The sequence below is a fragment of the Geotrypetes seraphini genome, chromosome 2, assembly GCF_902459505.1.
Source record: "Geotrypetes seraphini chromosome 2, aGeoSer1.1, whole genome shotgun sequence".
In the NCBI taxonomy this organism is placed as follows: Eukaryota; Metazoa; Chordata; class Amphibia; order Gymnophiona; family Dermophiidae; genus Geotrypetes; species Geotrypetes seraphini.
Window position 1 is genome coordinate 136367458 of NC_047085.1, and position 26499 is coordinate 136393956.

Sequence of the window (26499 nt, forward strand, 5' to 3'; positions counted from 1 at the left end):
ATGGACTGGTGGCTCTGCCCTCAGTCACTGACTAAAGGCATACCACTACACATAGCTTCCTGGGTAATTGTGACGACAGATGCCAGTCTCTTCAGCTGCGGAGCACACTGCAACCATCAGCTGTTTCAGGGTCATTGGTTGACCGCCCAGAGAAAGAGGTCAGTCGACAGGCTGGAACTTCAAGCCAGTTGGCTGACTTTACTACAGAAGCTGCAGAAAACTTTGGAAGGTCAGGCGGTTTGAGTCTTCTTAGACAATGCTACTGCAGTGGCCTATGAATTAAGGAAAGCAAGAAAAAATTATTATGGTGGTAAAATCGCCAATTCCAACAACCAAAGTAGTACTCTATTTAGACTCTGGCGTACACTAACCAGTCACGATTCTAAAACTTCTCAGGTCTTACTTCCCACTGCAGATTCTCTTGCTTCTTTTTTTGAAGACAAAATTACTATTATTAGGAACTCTTTCTCTGTAGTGGATTTTGATCTTTTCTTAAGGGATTTTAAGGGTAGCAAAATGGCAACTCCGGCAGATCATTTCTGGTATTCATTTAACCCCATATCTGAATCTCAAGTTTCAAAACTATGCGATAAACTGATAAGATGTAAATGTATTCTCGACCCTTTTCCCTCTTATCTATTCGCAAATATTCCATCTCAAGCGATTAATTGGATGATTACACCATTAAGTTATGCTTAGAAATAGGATATTTTTTGCATTATATGGGTATAATAAGTCTCATCCCTCTTCTGAAAAAACCTGATCTTGATATAGCTGTCACTTCCCATTACAGACCGATTGCCAATACATTTCTTCCTCTGTATCCAAGGGGGTTAGGTGTAGAACCAGACTGTGAAGTATGAAAAATCACAAATTACTTCTCGGCCGGCTCTGATCCACCCCCGCCTCCCTCCCGTGTTTTAAATACAAACTCTCACTCAAACCATCCTGGACCTTACCTGGTGGTTTAGTGGGCTTTCGGGGCAGGAGCAATCTTCCTACACTCCTGCCTCGTGCAGATCACTCATAGGAAATGGCTGCGGGGAGTTCCCGTCGTAGTCTCAAGAGACTACGGGAGCTCATGGCAGCCATTTCCTATGAGTGATCTGCACAGGGCAGGAGCCTAGGAAGATCGCTCCTGCCCTGAAAACCCGCTAAACCACCAGGTAAGGCTTAAAAATAGCCCAAAAAATTAAACTCCCCCCCCCCCCAAAAAAAAAAAAAAATTGTGAACAACCGAATCTGCGGATGCTGAAACTGCGGATTCAGAGAGAGAAGTGTATACCCCTTTTAACTCATATTATGGAAGCAATTGTTGCTAGTCAATCCTCAAGCTATCTGGAGAAGTTCTCTTTTCAGCATGGGTTCCGTTCATATTTCAGTTCAGAAACTCTTGATTTCTCTTCTTTCAAAGATCCAACAATTACATTCATGTAAGAAGCATGCTATCTTCAGTTTGTTCTCTCTGCAGCTTTTAATGTAGTTAATCATGACATTCTGCATTATGCGCTCTCAGAAATTAGCCTTGATCAGGTTGTTCTGGATTGGTTCGATAAATGTATATCTTCCCGTTCTTATTCAGTTAATTTGGAAGGATTTAATTCCAAAATCTTGGAGAGCCCTCTGTGGTGTTCCTCAGGGCTCTCCACTATTTCCAATTTTGTGTAAATCTACATGAGTACACTGAAATATTACGATTTGAGTATTTGAGAAACCTTATTAACGTATGCTGATGACATCTTTATACTACTTGAGGTTGATCCAGATCTTGTTAATCTGACACCTAATATTAACCATTGTATTACTAAACTTCGGGCATGGGTAATGATGGTTCAGATGAAATTAAATGCTGCCAAGACTAAACTTTTATGGCTAGGCCCAAAATTAGATTCTCTTCCCCCTGCTATGATTTTTAGAGTCGGGAGAATCTCTGAAAATTGAGTTCTCCTCGTTAATATTGGGTATCGTCATTGATTCCTTACTTACTTTTCAGGATCAATTAAACTCTTTCATTAAAAAAGTGCTTTTCCAGCCATCGCACTTTGAGAAGAGAGAGCATTTTTTCATCAGCAACACTTCTCTGTCTGGGTTCAATCAATCATCCTGTCAAGGCTGGATTATTGCATATCAGTATATCTGGGCCTTTCAAAGGTCAGTCTGCAGAGACTTCAGATGATACAAAATACTGTTGCTACACGACCGTAACAGTCTCTGCATACAAACAAGAGACCGTTACGGTGTTTTCATTTGAATCCATAACACCTCTATGAGGTGTATCATTCATTATAAGCTTCCTCATTCAAGTTATTGAATATTTTGAATAAGTATACTCATCAATTCTTTACATGGTTCTATGCACTGATCATCATCTGCTTATCATAGACCGTTACGGTGTCTTCATTTGAATCCCTAACACCTCTATGAGGTGTATCATTCACTATAGGCTGCATCAAGTTATTGAATATTTTGAATAAGGCTCCTGAGGCAGGCCACATTGGCCAAAGCACGTGTGTCGAGCCACCGCACAGACTTTTTATGACTGTTGAATAAACTGCACACCAACACTTCTGGTTTGTTTGATCTTGTTTGGATTGTGGAGAACCTCCTGGTTTTTCTGACCAAACCACTAGGGAGGTACCAAGAGTGCCCAGTTGGGTTTTGGAAGCCTGCTTACTATTCAAATAGGCAGAACTTCATCTTCAGATGCTCTCAGCAGCTCACGTAGTGGGAGAGGACAATGTCCAAGCCGATTTCCTCAGCAGACAGACCTTGGCTCAGAGTGAGTGGACTCTGTCTGCATCAGTCTCCTAAACCATTGTTCGTTGCTGGGTCGCCCAACATTCGACCTCATGGCAACAGCACAAAAAGAAAAGGTGGACAGATTCTTCAGTCGAAGGTCCGTTCCCGGAAGTGTAAGTCTGGACACACGGATCCAGCTGTGGCCGCAGAGTAAGATGTGGTACGTGCTCCCTCCCTGACCCATGATAGGTACAGATCCTCCACAGGATCACAAGCCATCAGAGAAGGGCCATTCATGTAGCTTCAGGTTGGCCACGCAAACCATTCTTTGCAGATGTAGTACATCTTCAGACCATACCCGGTCTGAGGCTACAAGTGCAACCAGACCTCGTTTCTCAAAGTTAAGTAGTCACAGATGATCTAGATTGCTTTGCTTTTATGGCATGGCTCTTGAGCGCGAGGCGTTGGTGTGCAAGGAGTACTCAGAGGTAGTTATTGCTACTCTGAATGTCTAAAAAACTGACAACAGTCTCAGCCTCTGCTAAGGCTTGGGAAACTGTCCAGTGCTGGTGCGTCCAGGAAGAGGACGAGCCATTCTCTGCTCCAGTCTCTTTGGTGTTAGCCTTCCTTCAGACTGGCCTTGACAAAGGTCCCTTAGAATCCAAGTAGCGGGACTCTCTTGTTTTAGGGCTCAAGACTGCAGATGTACACTAGCATCTCATCTGGACGTATGTTTGAGATCTTAACGTGGTTTTGCAGGGTCAGCCAAGCTCCATACGAGCTTCTGAAGGAAGCGTCCATGATGGATCTGACGCTCAAAATGGTTTTTCTGCTGGCCATTATCTCATCAAGAAGGGTCTCTGAGTTAGGCTCTTTCTTGCAGAGAGCTTTTCCTTAAATTCACTGAAACTGAAGTCTCTTTCGTACCATTCCTTCCTTTATACCAAAGGGGTTTTGGTGTTCCATGTCAGGCTATCTGATCATCTTTTTGTGCTAACAAATCCAGCTAGGCATGGTGCATCGGCTTTCAAAGCCAAGATTTCCACATGGATCCACAGGGCCCTTTCATCAGCATACATTGTTTGTGGGCAACAATTCCCTGTTTCCGAAAAGGTGAATTCTAGAAGTGTAGCTTCATTGTGTGCCAAAGCTAGGGCAGTCTCCTCTGAGATTTGTAGGGCTGCATCTTGATCCACTCTACATACATTTGCCTAGTTTTACAGAGTGGATGTAGTAGCAAGGGAGGGCTCTGCTTATCCCGCCCTTGATTTCTGGGACTGCTTGAGTACATCCAGAATGACACAGCTATTGCATTAGAAAAAGAGATTAGGTTCTTATCTTGCTAATATATTTTCTAGTAGATTGGTGTGTCATTCTAGACCCTCACCCTGTCATTTCCCTCATCTGCCTACTGTCTCACTCTGAATGTTCGTTTCCAAATCTGTCAGCTGGATGCCAGTCAGACTTTTTAAAGTATGAAGAATAATCTATTGCTAAGACATTTTGGGGTATTATTTTAGCTCCATTAATATTTCTGTTTGGCATGAGTCTTAGCAACTTGATGAATATCATCAAGTTTTTGTGGCAGAATACAGAAGTAGATTGCTGGGCCTTTCTTCTATGCAGTATAAATTTAATGTCACCGTTGTCACATCAAACGCGATCCTCTGCCTCCTATACTGCCCATCTGCTACTGCCCATATGAGTGGTACAGTACAACGTTAGTCTGACAACTCCACTGAAACCTGTCTGCCTTGGAAGGCCCTGCTGGTAATGAAACTACCAAAGGCATAGCTTTCAGCTTTTCAGATGCGCATAAGCCCATGTGCCATGATTGGAGACATATGTATGTATGTATGTGTATATATACAGTTTGGGGCTCGTAATCAAAACTTAAACGCATCTAAAAACCCACCCAAGTCAGCACTTGGCCAACCTAAAAGACAAATTGTCCAAGTGCTGATAATCAAACCAATTTTTTGGATGTGTCATGGGACTTTTTAGGCCTCTGAATCAGACTGTGCACCCAGAGCTAAAAGGGGCATATCTGGAGGAATGGTTAGGGCAGTATATGGGCGGATGGGGACCGCCCTAGACTTAGTCATCCTGCAGGGATAATCAAATGTTTTACTAGACATCCTGGACGAAACTTAAACATTGTGAGTTAGACAATATAAAAACAGGTATAAGTGCCAAAAAGTTATCCAAAGTGATCAGATAATCACTCCAGAAACAAAGTAAAGACCCACACACACACTTCCTCAATGTTCACTGACCCCCTCACAAACCTACAAAGATCAGAATAAAAAAGTACATACCTGTCTCCAGAACATCAGCACCTGGTATAGGAAAGCCTAATAGAGCTGCACACAAGTGTCTTAGCCAGGGGGGTGAGGGTAGGGGGTGGGCTAGTGAACTATAGGCTCATAAGTCATTCTAACCACTACATTTATGGTGGAACATTTGTACTCACCAAAACCTCCCTAAAACCCTACTGTACTGCCATATAGGTGCCAGCTGCAGCCATAAGGACTATTGGGGGTTGTAGATATGTGGGTATAGTGAGTTTTGGGGGGCTCACTATAACCTATAAGGGAATTCTGGTGAGATGTTTGTGGCACCCTTTTTGTGAAGTTCACAGTAGTGCCCTCTAAGGTGCCTCACTGCTCTGTTGCCACGTCTGCGTGGCCAGTGCATTATAAGATTGGCCCGTCTCACGTCCAAATGGTCTTGTTCTTGGTGTTTGGGACTTGGATGAAATTTTGGTTGAAAATGTGGTATAAAGATGGATGATCTGGCAGTCCGGACGAACAATAGCCTGGACGTCCAGATAGACAATTTTCACGAAAAAAAATATTCTAGCTGTAATTTTCAAAAATGGGCATTTCCCCACTGCCAACTTTGGGTGTCTAGCGCTATACATCCAAATCAGACTTAGACGTTTGTCTTGATTATGCCCCTGATTATGCACACATATTTTTGGGAAGACATATAGAATGGTATGAGTGTGTATTTGTATTTTTGAAGTCATCATAACTTTTGGGGGATATTTGGGGCATATTAGGTTGGAAGTGAAGTGTGAATTGATAGTCACAGGTGCACAACTTGCAAAACTGTATGCTGCCAAGTATTTTTCATTCTTCATACATTTTGTCTACCTTCATTTGTCCTCACAGGTTCTGGAGCGGTTACAACAGAGAGGCTTTGAGATTGTTGGCTCCTGTGGAGGAGGGGTGGACTCTTCCCAATTTAGTGAATATGTACTGAGGCGAGAACTCAAAAGGACATCTCGTACACCTTCTGTCATTCGGATAAAACAAGAGCCACTGGACTAATTAGATGTGCTGCTTATGCAAAATGGGACATTTCACGTGCAGCTGGGACAGTGAACTAATTTTGGAGCTAACTGAATAGACATGTCAAATATAGAGGACATTACACTTGATAATTGGTCAACATCGGAAGTAGCAGTAATCAAAATAAACGTAAAGATGTACTTTTAAAAGTTTCTTCTAGAGAGGAGGGAGACAACATGCTGATGCTGTGGTGGAAGACGTGCATTCTAGGCGCTTACCATTTAGCAACTTACCAAGTAAAATACATGCAAAGAAGAATATTCAAAAATTCTTTCTTATTTAAAAAAAAAAAAAAAAAAACACTTATGACACTTTTTATACCTTTTGAAACAGTTTGGATATGGAGATTGGTTTTTTTTGTCTCTTTCAAGGTGATTGGGCATGTAAAACATTCATGAGCACATTGCATTTCAAAGTTAGCAGACTGAATTTTAAATGTAGTTTGTACAAAGGTTTTAACTGTTATCACAGACCTAAAGATTATTTTGTTTTTAAAATTATTATTTTTTTTTTTAAACGGTGCCAGAATTATTCCTTGTACAGTTGGCTCTAGTTTGCTTCTGCTGCTGCTTTCCTACAATTTTCCACATTTTATAATGTATTGCTCTTTGAAAAAAAACAAAAAAAACAAACAAACCACAAAACCTGAGACTAGTTTTATGCTTGCTTTGTTACTCTACATGGACTCAAGGGGCTAGAGTCCAGTGGTTCCTTTTATAAAATTGCAGTAGCGAGTCCTGGTGCAGCAAATGCGACACAACCTATAAGAATTGATTGGGCTGTGTAGTACTTGCCATAGTTTTATAAAAGGGCCCCCAAGCTATTCAGTTCTTCATTCCCACTTTGGTGGGGCTGTTCCTAACAATTCCAAATCAGACAGGGAGAAAGTTGTACAAAATCCTTTTGAAACTGGCTGAGATTGACCATCAAGCAGTTAATATGGCTAGTGTGTGCCTGTTTTACCCATTGAATTCCTTTGGTGTCTACTTACTAGGCCAAATATGATTTTCATTGAGTATCCATTGTGTGAGATTCAAGTATTACATTATTCTGAGATCCTGAATGTAAGTGTTGCTGAAATTGCAGTCCTTGGATAGTATGAGGTTGTGAATAAAACTATAAATCATACAGCAAATGATGAAGGAACAATATCTTACATACCACAAAAAGGTTGTAATATTTTGTGCCCCATTCAGCATGTCCTACTGAAACTTGGGTATAATTTTTTTGAAAACAGTGTCTTTGAGGAGTACAGATCAAACTACTGAATATAAAGAGAACAATTTTATAACACTGCAAGCATTAAAGAAAATCTTAAAATGATCTAAATATTTTGATTAGTTAAAGACACATTATAAACTGGTTCAGGTCCATGACAATGTGAGCCATTTCTTTAAAGCTATCATATGCAGTGTAATGCTTCTGAGAACTTTCCCTCTCCCCATACGACATGAGCATTGAAGCAGCATAAGAACAGGAGAGCAGATGATGAATATAGGACCTATCTGGTCTGCTCATTTACCCTTTCCACTTTTTACTACAAAGGTCACCATTTTGGCTTTATTTTCAGCTCCTTGCAACTAAGAAACGTTTATGTTTGTCCTGGGCCACTTTAAATTCTAGTACAGTTTTTGTCCTTCACCCAGAGGCTGTTCTGTTTATTGACCACATTTTCTGTGAAGAAATATTGTCTTGCATTGATTTGAGCCAAATAATGGTTGATTGAGACTTGTGTGCTTAAACACTATTAGGGGACAAAGATCTCACCATTTGTTACAAGAATTTTGGCAGTATTGGGCTATGGTTTTGCATATCAAAAGCTGAATGTTATTCTTGGGAGAAATCTGAGCAAGCAAAACCATAAATCCTACTAACAGTATTTTAGAATTCTATAAAATTCTGCACATAATAACTCAAGTGGTAATGATTATATTGTGTTATATGACAAAAAATAAGATGCAATATAGAAATAAGCAGTTAAAGATTCAGAATTTTGTAAAAACTTTGTGCAGAATTTCCCCATGTCTCTTCTTTCCATTTCTCTCTCACCTTTCGATGTGAACATCGCCAAAACACACACAAACATACACCCCAGCTTCTCCCTTTCTGCCAGTTTAACATCCACTCCAGCTTTCTCTCACTTTATCCTTCTGCTCTTCCTTCTCTGCATATCTTTGCCCAAAGATTTGTACTCACTAGCTCCCTTGCATCTTTTGCTGCTCCCTCCCAGTGTTGCCTCTGTAGCCTCTTTATTCTCCAAAGGGCTGCTGCTGTGCTGAATTTCATTTTGATCATGGGGCTTGTTGCAGGCATTCAGGGCCGACATTAGGAGTGGGCAAACGGGGCATTGCCCTTGACCCCCATGTCACTGGGGGTCCCAGTCCTGCCTGAAGTTGAAAGAGGGATAACCTGTAACCTGCAAGCAAGCTTTGGGGGCCCCCTCCCTACTATGTGTCCTGGGCATCATCATATCTAGCACTGGTCCTATGGGCACTGCTGCTTCCTTGTGTTCCATGTAGCAGTTGTTTTTTATTCTTCCTGATCCCTATGAAGACACTTGCACTGATGGGGACTTCTGCTTAGCTTAACCATGCAATGCAGAATTTGTGAAGAATTTCCCTGGGAGTAGAATATAATTAATCAACCCTTCTTTAGTGCAGGAGAGAAATACTGGCCAGAGCAATGTAATCCTAACTTATTGAATAGTGCTCAAATATTTGATTCTGCATGTAACAGTAATTGCATTTTGTGATTTTCATCTGATTTCTTTATTATGGCTGTCTCCTAGCTTAAACTTGATCTACAATTTAATTGTAGTTTTCAAGTAAAGACCACAGTTTGCATTCTAAGACCAAAACTAGTCTTAAATATTGGCTTTTTAAAATCTTCACATGAACTGTTCTTTTTGTTGATTGAACTTGCATTATCATTGTTTCACATTTAGCACTGATAGATACATATAGTGATATTTTAGCAGTGCCATGTTTCCACAAAGCATTATAAGAAAATTTCTCTGTGATAGAAGAGATAAATTGTGCTCTTTACCCCATCCTCACTTGTATTTTGTTCTCTCTAAGGGCCCCTTTTACAAAGCTGCGGTAACACTTCTCCTGTGTCAAATGCACCAAAGCCCATTCAATTCCTATAGGTTTTGGTGCTTTTGCTGCAGGAGAAGCGCTACCATGGCTTTATAAAAGGGGACCCTAAATATGACTGGTTTACCACTGGTAACCATTGTCATGAGTCATGGTTAAAATTGGAATATTGGCGCAGAGCAACCGTGTCACAGATGCAGTTTATTAATAAATGCTTGAGATATCTGTAACCTCAGTTACTATCAAGGGACCATCTGAAAATTCAGCTTAAATTTCATAATTTTCACTGCTGTAGATAGTGTGGGCTCATCTTGGTAATTTTGAATTTTTTTATCTTTTTGCAGGGCTTTTTTTTAACTAAAGTGATAACTTAATTTCAAAACTCACAGTTTTCTAAATAATGTACAGATGCAACTTAGACTATAGAATTATTAAAATACTTGAACAAAATATTTATTTATGTAACAATTATACACTACAAATTATTTGAAATAGTAAGTTAGTGCTTATGAATAAGTACCTTTCCTGTGGAATTTACTCTTCTTAAAAGGACAAGAATCCCAGAGCCTTCAGTGTCCTAAGTTCTCTCCCACATCAGGATTTGAATAGTGCAGTGTATTTCCTAGCACCAAATCTGATTTTCAGTTTAAAACACTTTATATATATATATATATATATATATATATATATATATATATATATATATATATATATATATATATATATATATATATTAGATTACTGATTTATACCACCAGACTCGGAAAACCAAAACAGACCTGTTTTATTTCAGACATTTATCACGTTCACGTTATTAGTATACATCCCTTGAGCATTGATGCAAGGACCATATATAGTGCTCTCACTTGTAGGTGGTGACAGGAAAAATGTTTCACCTAGTTCTCTGATAAAGTTATGAATACAGCTGTAAGTTCAGAACATTAGCAATCCACTAGTAGTGTGTCCTAAGCTTTATATTCCTGGGTAAAATAAATATACATATATTCCTTTCTTGACATGGGGTTGATTTCTGATGCTCTGTATATTTTAATTTTTCTCTGCTCCCTGAGGATTGACTAATGTGCTTAGATTTTTTGTTCTCGTCTCTTGGCCCTAAATGTGGATGAAATAGCCAAGAGAGCAATAGTTAAATTGAATTGATTAGCAGATCTATTCTGTTTGAAGCTTTATTAATTTTGTATTAAATTATGAGTTTTCAAATTACACCCCCCCCCCTTTTTTTACTAAACCACGATAGCAGTTATTAGCGCAAGGAGTCGCGCTAAATGCTCTGCACTGCTCCCGACGTCGGGAGTAGCACGGAGCATTCATCGCACTGCTATCGTGGTTTAGTAAAAGGAGGGGTAAGTAATGTGGGTTTTCTTAAATCTGTTCTTTGTTTAAAGTAGACAAAATGGCTTCTACAGTTGAAAACTGGGCCACTGTGTTCCACTGAGAAGCACAGTCTATAATTGAGGGTGTAATGTATGAGTGAGTTGTATAAGATCAGATTTTAAAATGCAAGTAAAACAAATGGCCTTATTTTGTTTTTCCATGTGATGTAACTAACTAGCGTTAAAGCTTTTTTTTTTTTTTTTAAGTGAAAGGTGGTGTGATATAGTATGTTTGAACTTGCCCACTCACTTTTTATCCTGCAGTCTATAATTTTCTGAGTACTGAATGTACCAGCTGCATGTCCCAGCCCAAGACAAAATTCAGCAGGCCTTCCCTATCATACTTTGTATCATATGAACTATTTGAACACTAACAGTAGTGCAATCGGTGATATTTGCTATATGAAAATACATAAAGGAAAACTGCACTTACTAACTCCTACATGGGACACTGTGAGTTCCAAAGACCTGTAGCAGCTTTTTGAGTATCACAATTTCCTAATAAACAAAATACTATAAAATCTTTTTGTCCTGCAGTGAATGCTTAGATAGCCGGGGAGGGGGAAGGGATTATGATTTTTGCTTTGTTATACAATTCCTTTCTTGGCATCTTTTATTCTGGATAATGATTGTTGTTCATTAATGTATATGTGCAGTTTGGATATTTTTGTCAAATTTGTCTGCCCCACAGTCATTTGGTATTATTACTAAATGAGTTCCAAAATGTTAAAGGGTTTTAGAATGTATGTGTCTTTCCAAACTGGTCATTACTGTCTCTTCAAAGATAGGAAAAAGGAGAGCAGTTTTAAAGGAGGCAAAAATTATTGTAGATATAGGTCACGGCTTCTATTTGTAAAGATGTTTGGTTTATGTATCTGTTCTTGCTAGCCAAAGTCTGCTCCATAGCAATGCTAGATCAAATGAATATACTCTGGGTATACAGTGCTCCCTTGGTCTTTCGCAGTCGGCAATTCGCGGTCCCGGTCATTTGCGGTATTTTCCGACCGCGAATGACCGGGCAAGAGAGGGCAGCCGGAGCGCCGGCGAGTGAAGGAAATCACTCGCGGTATGCTCCAACCGCCTCTTCCTGCACTAAAGTCAGGCCTCACCAATCAGGAGCTGCTTTGACACGCAGGAAGAGGCGGTCGGAGCATACCGTGAGTGATTTCCTTCACTTGCCGGCACTCCAACTGCCCTCTCCTGTCTTCCCTGCTAAAAATGTATTCGCGGTTTTTCAACATTCATGGGGGTTCCTGGAACGGAACCCTGCAAATATCGGGGGAAATCTGGTCGCAAAGGGGTCGCAAACCGATCGGTATACGATCGGTTTGCTTTGTGAATTTAGCCCAAAGAGTCAATTCACCACATCAAAAAGTAAAAACATTTTAAAACTTAGCTGCGTGCAAATGTGTGAATGAGTACAAATGGGTCTCAGGTCCTGACACGTTTTGCAATCAGCTGATTGATGCAGGCAAAATAACTCACATTTCTTTCTAAAACGTAAAAATCAAAGCCCAAACATTAAACCACCACCAATTCACTCCTCCTCATAAACAGCACCTTTGCAACAGAATTTTCATGAATAAAAAACTACCACCACCTATACACAGTACTTGTTTCTGTTCTCCCACTTCTCTTTCTGCTCAAGACGCAGCTAAGTTTAAATTTTTTTAAACTTTTTGATGAGGTGAATTGATTCTTTGTCTTTCCATTTAAATATATTAAGTAACTTGAAAAAAAGCACTTTATACACTCATTGTTGTGCAATGATTGAGAAATTGAGCCCTTTTCAAAGGTGGGCTTTCTAGTTCACTGACAGGGTGTTTTTACCTTGTAACGGTTCTCTGAGCACAATACAAGTGTGATTTAGTAAATGCTGTGAATATTTTGATATATGCCCAGGATGTATTAATTTGATCTATTTATAGCACTATACACTTGGGTTTACAGTGTTTGATTTATCCCCATTTTGTCTTGGGAAACCATAGCAATGCTAGACAGTTTCCTTTAGGACTAGTGTTTGTGATGTTTTGGGGGGTTTTACGGGGGGAGTTATTACTGTACTCCCTTTCCTATATACCTAAAAGTGATTTGCAATTTAAAAAAGAAAATAATGCAGAAGAATGTGGATATAAAATAAGGGGGGTATTTACAGACCACACACAATGAGGAACTTATAATGTGTGCAACAAGGCAAAGGGAGTACATAAGAACATAAGAAAAGCCAAACTGGGTTGGACCAGTAGCTCAGTATTCTGTTTCCACAGTGGCAACTCCAGGTAATAAGTATCTGGTAGAAGCCCAAATAGTAATAACATTCCATTCTACTGATCAGCAATTTCATGTTAGAGTTCTTTCAGTATCCTGAGATGTATACCATCCAGTCCAGGTGATGTATCATTCTTTAGCATGTGAGTTTAGCTCAGTATTAAGTATCTTCCAGGTTCACTAAGATTTCCTTCAGTTCCTCTGCATTGTCACTTTTGTAAACCATTTTCTTTTCAGATAGATCTCTTCCATCTTCTGTAAAGACCGAAGCAAAGAATTAATTCAGTCTCTCTGCTATGGCCTTATTTTCCCTGAGTTCCCCTTTTGCTCCAGTGGTCCCATGAATTCCTTCTAATGTACCTGAAAAAAAAATGTTACTATGAGTTTTTGCCTCTTTGGCACGTTTCTCTTCTTCTTATTTTTTAGCCTTTATCAATGCTTTGCATCTAACTCGCCAAAATTACCATATACACTCTAATATAAGCTGAGATTTTGGAGCCAACAAAAAATGGGGCTTTCGGCTTATATTCGGACCATTGCCTACCCACCCCCTTCCCAGACCTATTGCAGACCTCCACAGGGCCTGCCACAAGACCCGTCTCCCACCCCAGCTGAATCCAAAACCTACAAGCCTCCCCTGCGCATCTCCCCCCCAACTCCCCGGCATCCTCGTGGTGGGTTTGACTTTTGAGAACTCGCAGCAGCCAATTAGCCTCAAACAGAGCGGGAGAGCAGGAAGTTTGCTCCTGTTCCGTGCACCGGCTGGCAACATGGGACCTGAAAGGGTACATGGGAGGGAGGTGTAGATGTTCAATTTCAGTAGGCACGGGAGGCAGAAGGGATTCCTCCTGTCACACCCATCATGAGGCTGCCGGGGGTGGGTGGGTTGGATTCGGCTGGGACCGGATATGGGAGATCCCTCATATCCTGAACCGGCCTTCAAGGCATCAGGATGAAGAGAGATGGTAGAGGGAAGAGGTCTGGGTGCAGAGCCTGGCAGGGAGTAGTGGGGGGGCTGGGTGGAGAGGCTGACAGGGAGGGAAGGGGAATGGGTGCAGAGCCTGGAAGGGCAGGGTACTTGAATATTAAGCCCCCATCTTATGTTTGAGTCAACCACTTTTCCTCCTTTTGGAGGGAAAAATGGGTTTCTACTTATATTTGGATCGACTTATATTCGAGTATATATGGTATGTTGCTTTTTATTTTCTTCATTTGGATCCTTTTACAATTAAATAATTTTTTTTTGGCTCTAATAGCCCCTTTCTCTTTCTCTTTTAACAATGCTAGCTCTCATGTTCTCTTTTTTCCACCTTTGTTAATATGTGGAATACATCTGGTCTGGATTTCCGTGATGGTATTTATAAGAATTTTTCAAAATAAAGTTTGAGAAACTAATAGCAATTCCTTTACTGCCACAGACTTAAATACTACAACACAAAGTAAAGTCAATCTCCTTATACCCAGAGCAAAACTCACTTCATACACATTACCTATTATTTCAAGGACATAGAATGTGGGAGAAGAGTGCATAGACTTATAAACAGAAATAAAAAGCAGATGATTGTATTTTTAAATAACATCCATGCTTGATTTAAAGTTCTAACTTTTGCCACCAATCATTTTAGCTTCTTTTTAACCATTTTCTTCATGTTATTGTAGTCGCTTTTTCAAAAATTAAACGCACTACATTAGATTTCTTTAGTAACGTCATTCCAGATATCAGGTCAAATTTGATCATGGTATGATCACTGTTTCTCAGCGGAGTTACCTCTTGTACTGTGACTGTAAAATTTTTCCCCCTCTTGTTGATTTCTGTACCAGTTGCTCCAAGAAACAGCCATTTATTATATCTAGGACTTTAACCTTCCTAGCACTCCCTGCTGTAACATTTATCCAGTCAATATTGGAGTAAATGAAATCACCGCACAGTACATAGACCTAATCTACTCTCTCCTGTCGGGGGAGACATACATAACTCTCATACATAAAAAGTGGAGAAAAAGGAGAGACCTCTCATTCAATTGAGGAGCAATGCAGTCAGCACTCTATCACCAAGCATGCTCATCATCATCATAGGCCTCTACGAAAAAAAAACCCAAAACACTTATTCACAAAGAGGCTATTGCAGTCTGTCATTGCGTTTACCAAAATGCCATGATGTCCTCCAAAGTCCTCAATTATAATTTTCATTTTGTCACTTATTTCAAGTTCCTCATTGATCTCCTTCCTAAATTTCTCAACTATTTAGATACACAAAAGCACTTCGAATTTCAAGAAGTCATAGCTACTCTGTCACAACTCAGATTACATCTTCTCCAGTCTTCTTATGATGCCTTTGAATTGTCCGCCAGAGTGACTGCTTGTTCTGTAGCAATGCGCCGCCTAGCATGGCTTCGCACCATTGACATGGACCCTAATCTTCAGGACCGCTTGGCTAATATTCCTTGTGCAGGCAATGATCTCTTCGATGAATCTATCGAGGCAGCCACCAAGAAATTGTCTGAACATGAAAAATCCTTTGCTTCTATTGTCAGACCAAAGCCTAAGCCAGCTCCTGCCAAGCTTGCACACCCTCCTATTTTCTAGAGGCGTTTTGCTCCGAGAGTGCTCCTTACACTCGTCCACCTCCCAAGAAACAGCAGAATCAAAAGCAACAGAAATCTCAACCTTCTGCTGCACCTAAGGCTGCACAGCCTTTTTGACTGTTTAAAACAGAGCATAACCTCCACTGTTCTGTCTCTGTCCTCTCTTCTCCCCATTGGAGGTCATCTCCATCATTTTTATCACCGATGGGAGATAATTACATCTGACCTCTAGGTGCTGTCAATCATCAGGAAAGGATACTCTCTTCATTTCACTCAGGTTCCACCAGAGCTTCCTCCAAGAGAGTATCCTTCCAGTCCATCCCAGACCGCCCTTCTTCAGGAAGCTCAAGCTCTGCTTCGTCTCCGTGCCATCGAACCATTTTCTTTGGAACAGTAGAACAGGGGGTTTTACTCCCGTTACTTCCTTGTTCCGAAGAAGACGGGCGATCTGTGACCCATTCTGGATCTCAGGGCTCTCACCAAATTTTTAGTCAAAGAAAAATTTTGCATGTTGTCCCTAGCGTCCCTTTATCCCCTTCTAGATCAGAATGACTGGTTATGCTCTCTGGATCTCAAGGAGGCCTATACTCATATTCTCATTCATCCGGCCTCCCGTCAATATCTCAGATTTCAGGTGGGGAATCTGCATTATCAATACAGGCCCTTTGGCCTGGCTTCATCTCCTTCAGTGTTCACCAAGTGCCTGGTAGTGGTAGCAGCAGCTCTACGGCACCATGGTCTTCAGGTATTTCCCTACCTAGACGACTGGCTCATCAAGGATTCCACATCTCAGGGGGTTATTGTAGCGACCCAACGGACTACATGGTTCCTACAAAGTTTGGGATTCGAAATCAATTTTCCCAAATCCCAACTTCAGCCCTCTTAGAATCTACAGTTCATCAGAGCTGTTCTGGACACTGTCCAACTCAGAGCATTCCTTCCTCAACAACATCTGGAAGCTCTCCTTCAACTCTGTCATGCAGTGTCTTCCCGCTCTTCAATCTCAGCAAGACACATGATGGTACTACTAGGTCACATGGCCTCCACAGTACACGTGACTCCTTTTGCCTCAGATTTTCTCAGTGGACCCTGGCATCTCAGTGGACGCAGGCTTGCGACCCACTTTCTCGACACATTGCAGTCACTCCTTCCTTGAGACAGTCTCTCCACTGGTGATGCTTTCTTCCAATCTCTCCAGAAGCTTACTGTTTCAAATGTGCCTCCCTTTTCCATCAGAAGGTCCTCACAACAGATTCCTCGACCTATGCTTGGGGCGCTCATCTCGATGGTCTCCGTACTCAAGGCCACTGGACCAGTGCGGATCATCGGTGTCACATCAATCTGTTGGAACTCAGAGCAATCATCAACGCTCTCAAAACTTTTCAACATCTTCACGACCAGGTAGTCCTTATTCGGACGGACAACCAAGTCGCCATGTACTATGTCAACAAACAGGGAGGGATGGGATCTTCCTCCCTTTGTCAAGAAGCTCTGAAGGTTTGGGACTGGGCAATCCTCCAAAACACCTTCCTCAAAGCTGTCTACATCCAAGGGCCCAAAAATTGCTTAGCGGACAACTTGAGTCGTCTAATGCAACCTCACGAATGGACACTCCATTCCTCGCCTCTACATCATATTTTTTCACAGTGGGGAACGCCTCAGATATCTTTGCAGCTCCCCACAACCACAAACTGCCTCAGGTCTGCTCCAGAATATAGTCTCATCACCTCGAGGCAGATGCTTTCCTACTGGAATGGACGAATCTCTTCCTGTATGCATTCCCTCCATTCCCTATCATTCTCAAGACTCTTGTCAAGTTGAAAAACGCTCATGCCACCATGATTCTGATTGCTCCTTGATGGCCGAGACAACCTTGATACTCCCTTCTACTTGAACTCAACAGCATGGAGCCATATCTTCTGCCAGATTTTCCGTCTCTGCTTACACAGAGTCAGGGATCTATGCTTCATCCCAACCTGCAGTCTCTACACCTGACAGCTTGGTACCTCTCAGCATAACTCCTCTTCAGTTTTCTCAACCTGTAAGAGATATTTTAGAGGCTTCTAGGAAGCCTAACACTAGACAATGCTACTACCAAAAATGGACTAGATTTTCTAAGTGGTGCATCTCTCGCGATAAGGAGCCTCAACATTCCTCCTTATCTTCTGTGCTAGATTATCTTTTGCACTTATCCACCTCTGGCTTCAAGTCTACATCAATTTGAGTCCATCTCAGTGCAATTGCAGCTTTTCATCAGCCTATTGAAAGGAAACCCCTCTTCTCATCCGGTGGTTTCCAGATTCATGAAAGGACTTTTCAGTGTCAAACTTCCTCTCCTCCAGTGGTTTGGGATCTCAATGTTCTTGCTCAATTGATGAAGCCTCCATTTGAACCAATGTATACAGCTCATCTGAAGTATCTCACTTGGAAAGTGGTGTTTCTCATTGCCCTCACATCTGCTCAAAGAATCAGTGAGCGGCAAGCTTGAGTTGCTGATCCACCTTTCACTGTGTTCCACCATGACAAGGTTGTCCTTCGTACTCATCCTAAATTCTTACCTAAAGTGATTTCAGAATTTCATCTCAACCAATCCATTGTTCTTTCAGTGTTTTTACCAAGGCCTCATTCTCACTCTGGAGAATCAGCTCTTCATACTCTGGACTGTAAGCGTACTGTGGCCTTCTACTTGGAACGCACCAAACCACACAGAACTGCTCCTCAACTTTTTGTCTCCTTCGATCCAAACAAGTTGGGACATCCAATCTCTAAGCGTACCATATCCAATTGGATGGCTGCTTGTATCTTTTTCTGCTATGCCCAGGCTGGATTACAACTACAGAGTCGAGTCACAGCCCATAAAATCAGAGCAATGGCAGCTTCAGTAGCTTTCCTCAGATCTACACCTATTGAGGAAATTTGCAAAGCTGCTACTTGGTCCTCGGTTCATACTTTCACTTCTCACTATTGTCTGGATGTTTTTTCCAGACGGGATGGCCATTTCGGCCAGAGAGTATTACAAAATTTATTCTCCTAAGTTGCAACGTTCCCACCATCCCATTCTAGTTAGCTTGGAGGTCACCCATATGTGAAAATAGGCTGCCTGCTTGTCCTGGGATTAAGCACAGTTACTTACCGTAATTTAGTTTATATCCACATTTGTTTTTACTATTGAATCTTCAAATCTTAGGACCCCCGAGGAAGATGGTTTAGTCGAAACATGGACCGTGTTGGGTCTTTACCTTTTATTGCATATGTGGATTCCATTGATGTTACATTCTACTGACTGAATAAAATCCCACTTTTCTAATTTGTATTGTCATCTCTAATGGTATTACAGAGAATGTATGGGTAGCCAAACAAAATCTGAAGCATAAGCATTTTATATTTTTAGTATGTTTTAAAGAAAATCCTTACCTCAAGAGTGGGCATAAATATTCATGGAAGCAATTTTCTGAATGTTAGTCATGTTTAACCCTTTAATTGGCAATTGGTGAAACGGCTGCTTTATGTAACTTGATGTTGAATGAGAGTAACAGTGCCAAGTGACAGGCATTTGGAGATGTAGATCTCCCATAAGAGCCATAGAAGACACATGTTGCTTCTGAGCAACAATGCCAAATAAAGGGCTACTGATTAAATTAACAATGCAATGTTTTGTATTTGCAATTTAATATATTTTCACATGAGGTAGTTTACAGTTTTTAAACCATGCATGTAGACTAAAAAAAAAAAAAAACAGAAGGAAGTGCAAAAAATTGAAAAGATAATCGAGTTACCACTGAAGCCAGGTATGAGGGTAAGACTAGAATATGTCTTGTGTACCAGTGAGTGTTTCAAATTGTATTTGATATGAGACACTGAGCCAATACTGTTGAATGAAGAGAGGAGTCTGTGATCAAATTTGGGAGCCTATCACAGGAGCCAGATAGCAGTGGAATTAGACACATAGCTGGTGTTAGCATAATTGAGACATGGAGCAACGATAGCATAAAAAAGGGTGAGTTGTGAGGGGATGACTAGATTATGAATTGATCTAAATTGAAGTGCTCAAAAGCATTGGTGAACTATCTGAGGTTGAAAATAGTTCCAAAATTAGTCTGAGTTAGCAAAAAGACTCAGTTGTTGGTGTTGCTGAGTCTGTTAAGGCACCATCAGTGGCCACTGTTGCTGACCTGGTGATCCAGCAATGTGACTGATTATGAGGGGTTAAGCACAAAATGGTTAGAATTGAGCCAGGATCTGACAGTGTTGAGGCAAACTGGCTTGAAAAGAGCAACTAGCGAGATGTCTGTTTTATAAAATGCCAGTACCCTTTGTTCTTGTTTCAGAGTGGTAAAAGAGCTGTGAAAGATATTGAAGAATAGGGATTCTCACCCAGAAATAGCTAAGAAGAAGAAAAAATTAAATTGAATCAGATTGGCCAGACTGGATGGGCCATTTGGGTCTTTATCTGCCATCATCTACTAAGTTACTATGTATGTATCAAATTTTACAAGACAACACACATCAAGGCTGTGGGTGGGTGGGTGGGGGGGGGGGGAGGAGGCGAAGGTACAGGAGGGAAGTGATACTAAGAAACAGCCAAAAAGAAAGTATGCAAACCACAACATAACAGTGAGGCCAAGATTTCCTAGATGAATCAAGAGAGTAGAGAGTTGCGCGGGGACAGAAATCCCACTCGTCCCCGCCAAAGTCCCACCCGTCCCCGTGAGGAATTCCACCCGTCCCCGCGAGGAATCCCCTCCGTCCCCACCCGTCCCCATGAGGAATCCCCTCCGTCCCTATAAACTACAGAAATAGTTATTTCATTTAATTATGCTACTGAATTAAAGGCTCTGGTAGAAACCCATTTACAAATAAGCAAAAAGACTTTATTCATTTGAAAATATTAATTGGGAAGAATACATACTTTGTAAACAGGTTTCTACCAGAGCCTCTAATGTTTATAAATTTTTATCAACACAACTAATGTACTACTTTATCCTAAAGCAAAAAAAAAAGAAATAGAATTTTTTTCCTACCTTTGTTGCCTGGTTTCTGCTTTCTCATGTTCTCATTCAATTCCTTCCATCCACTATCTCTCTTCTCTCTGCGTCTTCCATTTGCTCTGTTACTGTGCCTCTCCCTTTCTCCCCCCTTCCAAATTGGTCTGGCACCCATCTTCTTCCCTCCGCTCCCCCCATAGTCTGGCATCTCTGTCTTCTTCCCTGCCAGCATCTTTGCCCCACTCTCTCTTCCCCATTTCCCTTCAGCGTCTTCTCCCCACTCTCTCTTCCCCATTTTTTTCAGCGTCCTCCCCCCATCTTCCCCATTTCCTTTCAGCATCTTCCCCCCATCTTCCCCATGTCCTTTCAACGTCCTACTCCACCCCTTTGTCTTCCCCAGTGCTTTCAGCGTCCTCCCCCCTCAGTTTTACCTTAAGCGTCTTTTCCTCTCCACTCCACTTTTCCTCCCTTTCTCCCTCCCTGCCCCTTACCTCTCTTTCTCTCTCCCTGCCCCTTACCTTTGTGGCACTTCCCAGCCCGACTGACAACAGAACAGGCCCAGTCCGACAAACCTCCCTGCCCTGTAGCCGCGAATCTAAATTACCTTCTTACAGCAGCTGGAGTATTGAAGATGCTGTAAGAAAGTAATTTAGATTCACGGCTACTGGGCAGGGAAGTTTGTCGGACCGGGCCTGTTGTCGGTCGCTCGGAGGAAGCGCCACAAAGGTAAGGGGCAGGGAGGGAGAAAGGGAGGAAAGGTGGAGTGGAGAGGAAAAGACGCTTAAGGTAAAACAGGGGGGAGGACGCTGAAAGCAATGGGGAAGACAAAGGGGTGGAGTGGCCGGCTGTGCACCTCCCCCTAAGGCTGCACCCGGGGCGGACCGCCCTCCCCTTGGTACGCCACTGCCGTCGGAGGGATGGAGTGCTTTGCTTAAGCCCTCCCTCCGACGTCAGTGCTGACATCGTGGAAGACTTCCGTTCCGATCGGCTGTGTGCTGCGGCAGGGCAGGTAGGGAGAAGACGAGCCTCGTATCCAACCCCGCAGGAACCCCGCGACCCTCGGAAGCATCCCCATGGGATCCCCGTGACCCTAGGGGGCATCCCCATGGGATCCCCGCGACCCGAAGGGGGAACCCGCGGGATCCCCGCCGTCCCCGTTCCCGTGCAGCTCTCTATAAGAGAGTGATCCACAAGATTGAAAGCTGAAGTTGAGTGAGACCACCAGTTATCCTAGCCTATGAAGAATAACAGAGTTTATTCAATCTCCACTTTTCAGTACTGTGGGCCAGACAGAAATAAGACTGTCATAGGTGAAGGATATTTGAAGCATGAATTTCTTCAGAAGTTTGGAGAGAAAAAATAAATTGGATATCAGTCTGTAATTAGAAGGGGAGAAGAGATCAAGTGTGTTAAGAATAGGATGCATAACAATAGACATACTACATCAGACTATTGGTCCATCCAGCCCAGTATCCTGTTTCCAAAAGCGGCCAATTCAGGTCACAAGTACCTAACAAACCTAAATAAGTAAGAACATTCCATGTTATCGATCCCAGAGCAAGCAGTGGCTTCCCCCATCTCTGTGTCAATAGCAAACTATGGACTTTTACTCTGAGAGCTTGTCCAAACCTTTTTAAATCCCAGATACACTAACCACTGTTATCATCTGACAATGAGTTCCAGAGATTAACTTTGAGTGAAAAAATGTCATCCTATTTGTTTTAAAAGTATTTCCATGTAATTTCCCTGAGTGTCCTGTCTTTTTAAAGAATGAGGTAAAACAAAGAAAAATCCAAGTATGCAGTGAAGGGAGAACACCAAAAACAAAAAGAAACTGCAGAAAGAAATGTACAAGGTACAGGAACTTTTATTAAAAGTCAATAAAAAGTTATTTTCCAAAGGATGGCTCTCATATACATGGAGGCTGGACCACGAATTTTAAAGATTTTATGCAACATCGTTGTACCCATATCGTTCTCTATTAATGAAGCACAGCACAACTTGGACCCCTGAAGAAAGGAGTGTTTCTCCGAAACAAGGACCATGTATATGAGAGCCATCCTTTGGAAAATAACTTTTTATTGACTTTTAATAAAAGTTCCTGTACCTTGTACATTTCTTTCTGCAGTTTACTAATGAAAAATCAATTCACCTTTACCTGTTCTATACTACTCAGAATTTTGTAGATCCCAATTGTACTTCCCTCCTCAGCTATCTTTTTTCAAAACTGAAGAACCCTATCCTCTTTAGCCTTTCTTCATACAAGATGAGATCCATCCTCTTTAACATTTTGGTTGCTTTTCTGTGAACCTTATCTAATTCCACTATGGGGCTCAAAATCAAAAAAAACAAACGTCTAAAAAGTGGCCTAAATAGATACTTGGACGATCAAAAAGCTTGATCGTCCAAGTACCCATAAGCAAAGTTGGTTTTAGACATATCTAAAACCAGCTTAGACCCTTCCCCTGCCTCTAAACACATAGAGCAAGAAGAGACGTTTTTAGAGGCAGGGAAAGAGTGGGAGGTGGGCCGACCTACACCTAGGCGTACAGCAGGTATAACCAAAAGTTTAGACAGGTTGCCTAATCGGCATTTATACATTTTGACCATGAAATATTCAGTTCTTTCTTTAGAAATGTTCACATATCAATGTCAAATCTTTTTTTTATTTATCTCTGGAAAAGAAAGTGATGTAATTGCAGGTAAACAACAAATATTTTACTTGATTTACTCATGAAACAAAAGATATCCACAAAAATGTGTATGCTAACAGGAATAAATTAGGACACCCTACACCCTAATAGCTAGTGTTACCCCCTTTGGCTGAAATAACTGCAGTGAGACACTTCTTGTAGCCATCTACCAGTCTCTGACATTGGTCTGAGGAAAGTTTGGCCCACTCCTCAATGCAGAATTACCGTATTTTCACGCATATAACGCGCGCGTTATACGCGTTTTTACCTACCGCGCATACCCCTCGCGCGCTATATGCATGAGCGCGGTATACGAAAGTTTTAAAACATAGTTCCCACCCCGCCCGACGCCCGATTCACCCCCCCAGCAGGACCACTCGCACCCCCACCCCGAACGACCACTCGCACGCGCTCCCACCCGCACCCGCATCCACGATCGGAGCAAGAGGGAGCCCAAGCCCTCTTGCCCGGCCGACTCCCCGACGTCCGATACATCCCCCCCCCCCCGGCAGGACCACTCGCACCCCCACCCCGAAGGACCGCCGACTTCCCGACAATATCGGGCCAGAAGGGAGCCCAAACCCTCCTGGCCACGGCGACCCCCTAACCCCACCCCGCACTACATTACGGGCAGGAGGGATCCCAGGCCCTCCTGCCCTCGACGCAAACCCCCCTCCCCCCCAACGACCGTCCCCCCCCAAGAACCTCCGACCGCCCCCCCAGCCGACCCGCGACCCCCCTGGCCGACCCCCACGACCCCCCCACCCCCCTTCCCCGTACCTTTGGAAGTTGGCCGGACAGACGGGAGCCAAACCCGCCTGTCCGGCAGGCAGCCAACGAAGGAATGAGGCCGGATTGGCCCATCCGTCCTAAAGCTCCGCCTACTGGTGGGGCCTAAGGCGCGTGGGCCAATCAGAATAGGCCCTGGAGCCTTAGGTCCCACCTGGGGGCGCGGCCTGAGGCACATGGTCGGGTTGGGCCCATGTGCCTCAGGCCGCGCCCCCAGGTGGGACCTAAGGCTCCAGGGCCTATTCTGATTGGCCCACGCGCCTTAGGCCCCACCAGTAGGCGGAGCTTTAGGACGGATGGGCCAATCCGGCCTCATTCCTTCGTTGGCTGCCTGCCGGACAGGCAGGTTTGGCTCCCGTCTGTCCGGCCAACTACCAAAGGTACGGGGAAGGGGGTGGGGGGGTCGTGGGGGTCGCCAGGGGGGTCGCGGGTCGGCTGGGGGGGGCGGTCGGAGGTTCTTGGGGGGGGCGGTCGGTGGGGGGGAGGGGGGTTTGCGTCGAGGGCAGGAGGGCCTGGGATCCCTCCTGCCCGTAATGTAGTGCGGGGTGGGGTTAGGGGGTCGCCGTGGCCAGGAGGGTTTGGGCTCCCTTCTGGCCCAACTACCAAAGGTACGGGGAAGGGGGGGTGGGGGCGTCGTGGGGGTCGCCAGGGGGGTCGCGGGTCGGCTGGGGGGGCGGTCGGAGGTTCTTGGGGGGGGCGGTCGTTGGGGGGGAGGGGGGTTTGCGTCGAGGGCAGGAGGGCCTGGGATCCCTCCTGCCCGTAATGTAGTGCGGGGTGGGGTTAGGGGGTCGCCGTGGCCAGGAGGGTTTGGGCTCCCTTCTGGCCCAACTACCAAAGGTACGGGGAAGGGTGGTGGGGGCGTTGTGGGGGTCGCCAGGGGGGTCGCGGGTCGGCTGGGGGGGCGGTCGGAGGTTCTTGGGGGGGCGGTCGTTGGGGGGGAGGGGGGTTTGCGTCGAGGGCAGGAGGGCCTGGGATCCCTCCTGCCCGTAATGTAGTGCGGGGTGGGGGTAGGGGGTCGCCGTGGCCAGGAGGGTTTGGGCTCCCTCCTGGCCCGATATTGTCGGGGAGTCGGCGGTCCTTCGGGGTGGGGGTGCGAATGGTCCTGCGGGGGGGGGGATGAATCGGACGTCGGGGGGGGGGGGGTGAACGGAGAGTCGGGACAGCGCACGGAAAGTCAGGGCAGTGCACGGAAGTCAGGGGGGGTGAACGGAGAGTCGGGACAGCGCACGGAAAGTCAGGGCAGTGCACGGAAGTCAGGGGGGGTGAACGGAGAGTCGGGACAGCGCACGGAAAGTCAGGGCAGTGCATGGAAGTCAGGGGGGGGTGAACGGAGAGTCGGGACAGCGCACGGAGAGGCGGGGCAGTGCACGGAAGTCAGGGGGGGGGGTGAACGGAGAGTCGGGACAGCGCACGGAGAGGCGGGGCAGTGCACGGAAGTCAGGGGGGGTGAACGGAGAGTCGGGACAGCGCACGGAAAGTCAGGGCAGTGCACGGAAGTCAGGGGGGGTGAACGGAGAGTCGGGACAGCGCACGGAGAGGCGGGGCAGTGCACGGAAGTCAGGGGGGGTGAACGGAGAGTCGGGACAGCGCACGGAGAGGCGGGGCAGTGCACGGAAGTCAGGGGGGGGGTGAACGGAGAGTTGGGACAGCGCACGGAGAGGCGGGGCAGTGCACGGAAGTCAGGGGGGTGAACGGAGAGTCGGGCAGCATGCGCGGTATAATCGTGAGCGCGTTATACCAAAGTTTTTGTGCTTATCATCGTGATTTCTGCGCGCTATACACGTGTGCGCGTTTTATACGGATGCGTGTTATTTGCGTGAAAATACGGTATTTCAGCTGTGAGATATTTGAGGGGTTTCTTGCATGTACAGTACATTTCAAATCACCCCACAGCATCTCAATGGGATTAAGATCAGGGCTTTGACTCGGCCACTCTAGGACTCTCCCATTTCATATTTTTTAGCCAGTCCTTGGTGGATTTACTGGTATGTTTAGGGGTATTTTTGTGTTGCAGGGTTTATTTCTGCTTCAGCTTTAATTTTCTTACAGATAGTCTCACATGTTCCTCAAGCACCTTCTGATACACGGTAGAATTCATGGTGGATTCTATGATGGTGAGCTGGTCAGGTCCTGCTGCAGCAAAGCATCCCCAAACCATGACACTTCTAAGAGGTTCTTTTCCTGGAATGCTGTATTTGATGTACGCCAAACATGTCCTTTTCTTGTGTCCAAATAATTCAATTTTAGACTCATCTGTCCATAAAACACTATTCCAGAAGTCCTGTTTTTTGTCTACGTTCTCTCTGCAAACTTCAGTCTAGCCTTGATGTTTCTCTTAGAAAGCAAAGGTTTGCTCCTTGCACATCTCCAATGCAAGTTAAATTTGTGCAGTCTTTCTGATTGGAAGAGATATGCACTTTCACATCAACAGTAGCAAGAGCCTGCTGTAGGTCTCAAGATAATATTTTAGGATTTTTGGAGACTGCTTTTAGCATCTTGCGGTCTGCTCTGGGGGCAACTTGCTTGGACAGCCAGACCTAGGCATGTTGGCAGTTGTTTGGAAAGACCTCCACTCGTACACTATTTTGCGGACCA

At 43.9% G+C, this 26499-nt stretch overlaps 1 protein-coding gene across 4 annotated transcripts in view; it reads left to right on the forward strand.

Moving 5' to 3' along the window:
- The window catches only part of KCTD1 (potassium channel tetramerization domain containing 1), a 163555-nt gene extending 156332 nt beyond the window's left edge, over positions 1-7223 (forward strand). For all 4 annotated transcript variants that reach the window (XM_033933820.1, XM_033933819.1, XM_033933817.1 and 1 more), the window contains one exon: positions 5916-7223. In XM_033933820.1, coding sequence (XP_033789711.1) covers positions 5916-6074 — 159 coding nt within the window. In that variant the 3' untranslated portion in view covers positions 6075-7223. The remainder of the gene's footprint in view (positions 1-5915) is intronic.
- Positions 7224-26499: the final 19276 nt, after the last annotated feature.